The following is a 1,678-nucleotide window of genomic DNA, read 5'->3' as shown; positions in this document are numbered from 1 at the left end:
TGTCATGGATGTATATAATGGATATGGCAAATCTCATATATATATATATATATATATATATATATATATATATATATATATATATATATATATATATCATACATCGGTTAAAATAAATTTTTGCTAAAATTCTTGATCCATAGAACCAAAAACATCAATGAAAAATCAATTTTAAAAAACCTTTAACTTTTTACCTTTGTTTAGAATATCGTCTAGTTTTTGATTATCGTCATAGCTTCCGTAGTTGAGTTATTACCAAATAAGAATTTCGCTTTAAAAACTAGCAACATAAGTTGGTAATGTTTGTTTCAGTTGCGTTGGGCTTTTTTAATACTAATTTCCTAAATTACAAGTCGCACTGTTATCCCTCACTCTGCTCTGCAATGGATATTCTGCTTCTTGTTCTCACTTCTTCTCAACTCGTGTTAAACACTCTTTGGCTAAATCCGCATTCGCTATTTCAAGCCCTTTTCTCTGGAACTCTCTACCTCCTTCTCAGACTACTTCTCCATCACTTACAAAGACCCATCTGTTTGCACAGTTTATTGAAGAGCGCTGTTGAACATTGCGAAATAGCGCTTTATAAACTAATTGATTGATTGATTGAATTGAACCATTTGGGTTAGATGTTTTTATTTGAATATAAACAGACGTAAGACAAAAAAATTTCAAACGTCGAATATGATAAATTTATGAGTTAAAAATAATAGAGCCATGATAATAACTCATCGCCAGAAATTTTATGGTTTCGTGAATTTGAAAACGCACGATTAAATTGAACCATTTGGGTTAGACGTTTCTATTTGAATTTAATGAGACAAACAGACGTCAGACAAAAAATTTCAAATAGTCGAATATGATAAATTTATGAGTTAAAAATGATAAAGCCATGATAATAACTCATCGCCAGAAATTTTATGGTCCCATGAATTTGAAAACACACGAATGAACCAAATTACGTATAAAAGAAGCGCACTGAAACATGCCTTCACCGTCTTTCATATTCACAGGTAAGTTGTTGGTTGACTACGCTTGACTAATGCACAGCATATTTATTCATTTCATGTTAAATATTGTTAATAACAATGATTAACATTGATTACCTCCAGTGTAACAAGATGCTAGCAGCGATAACTTTGATGTCCATCGGTGTCTTCAGCGCATCTGCTGATTTGCCTGGAGGAGGTAGGTTGCTGTTTCTTTCCATTCAAAATACATCATTGCAAATAACCATTCATTGTGGAGTTTTTATGGACTTTCAGATAAAAGCTGGAAAGTGACAGAGGAACATAATTACCCCGGCCTGAGCAACGTGTGGATCTACGACAGGGATTCCTGCTTGGTGACCTGCTACTACATGAAGGACTGTTACGTTGTTGACTATGACATCAACAGCAATCCTCCATGCTGGATTCAAACGAACAAATTCACCCCCGATAAATCTAACTTGAAGTCAATGGCTGGTGTGACAGATTATATTCTCCTTAATGGCGACGACAAAGGTAAGCAGTGTTCAGAGAATGCCGTTCCAAACAGTTGCTAAAATTTTTTAAATTTTTGTTTGTTCCTTTGTAATGTTTCAATAATTTTTTTTATAAATTTAGTTATTAGAGAGCCGTTATTCCTACCAGCAGAGTTTACAAACAATTTACATCCAAATGATATTAATATCAAAACT

The 1,678-nt window shown here is 33.1% G+C and overlaps 1 protein-coding gene across 1 annotated transcript in view; it reads left to right on the top strand.

Annotated features, from left to right (window-relative positions):
* Positions 1-1,085: 1,085 nt before the first annotated feature.
* The window catches only part of HELRODRAFT_164528 (hypothetical protein), a gene marked incomplete at both ends in the record, with an annotated part of 1,326 nt that continues 733 nt past the window's right edge, over positions 1,086-1,678 (top strand). Inside the window, 2 exons of the mRNA XM_009029440.1 lie at positions 1,086-1,185; positions 1,263-1,502. Coding sequence (XP_009027688.1) covers positions 1,086-1,185; positions 1,263-1,502 — 340 coding nt within the window. The remainder of the gene's footprint in view (positions 1,186-1,262; positions 1,503-1,678) is intronic.

This window comes from Helobdella robusta (genome assembly GCF_000326865.2).
Source record: "Helobdella robusta unplaced genomic scaffold HELROscaffold_6, whole genome shotgun sequence".
NCBI classification, from domain to species: domain Eukaryota; kingdom Metazoa; phylum Annelida; class Clitellata; order Rhynchobdellida; family Glossiphoniidae; genus Helobdella; species Helobdella robusta.
Note: the sequence above shows the minus strand (reverse complement) of the source record. Positions and strands in the feature narration are given on the sequence as shown.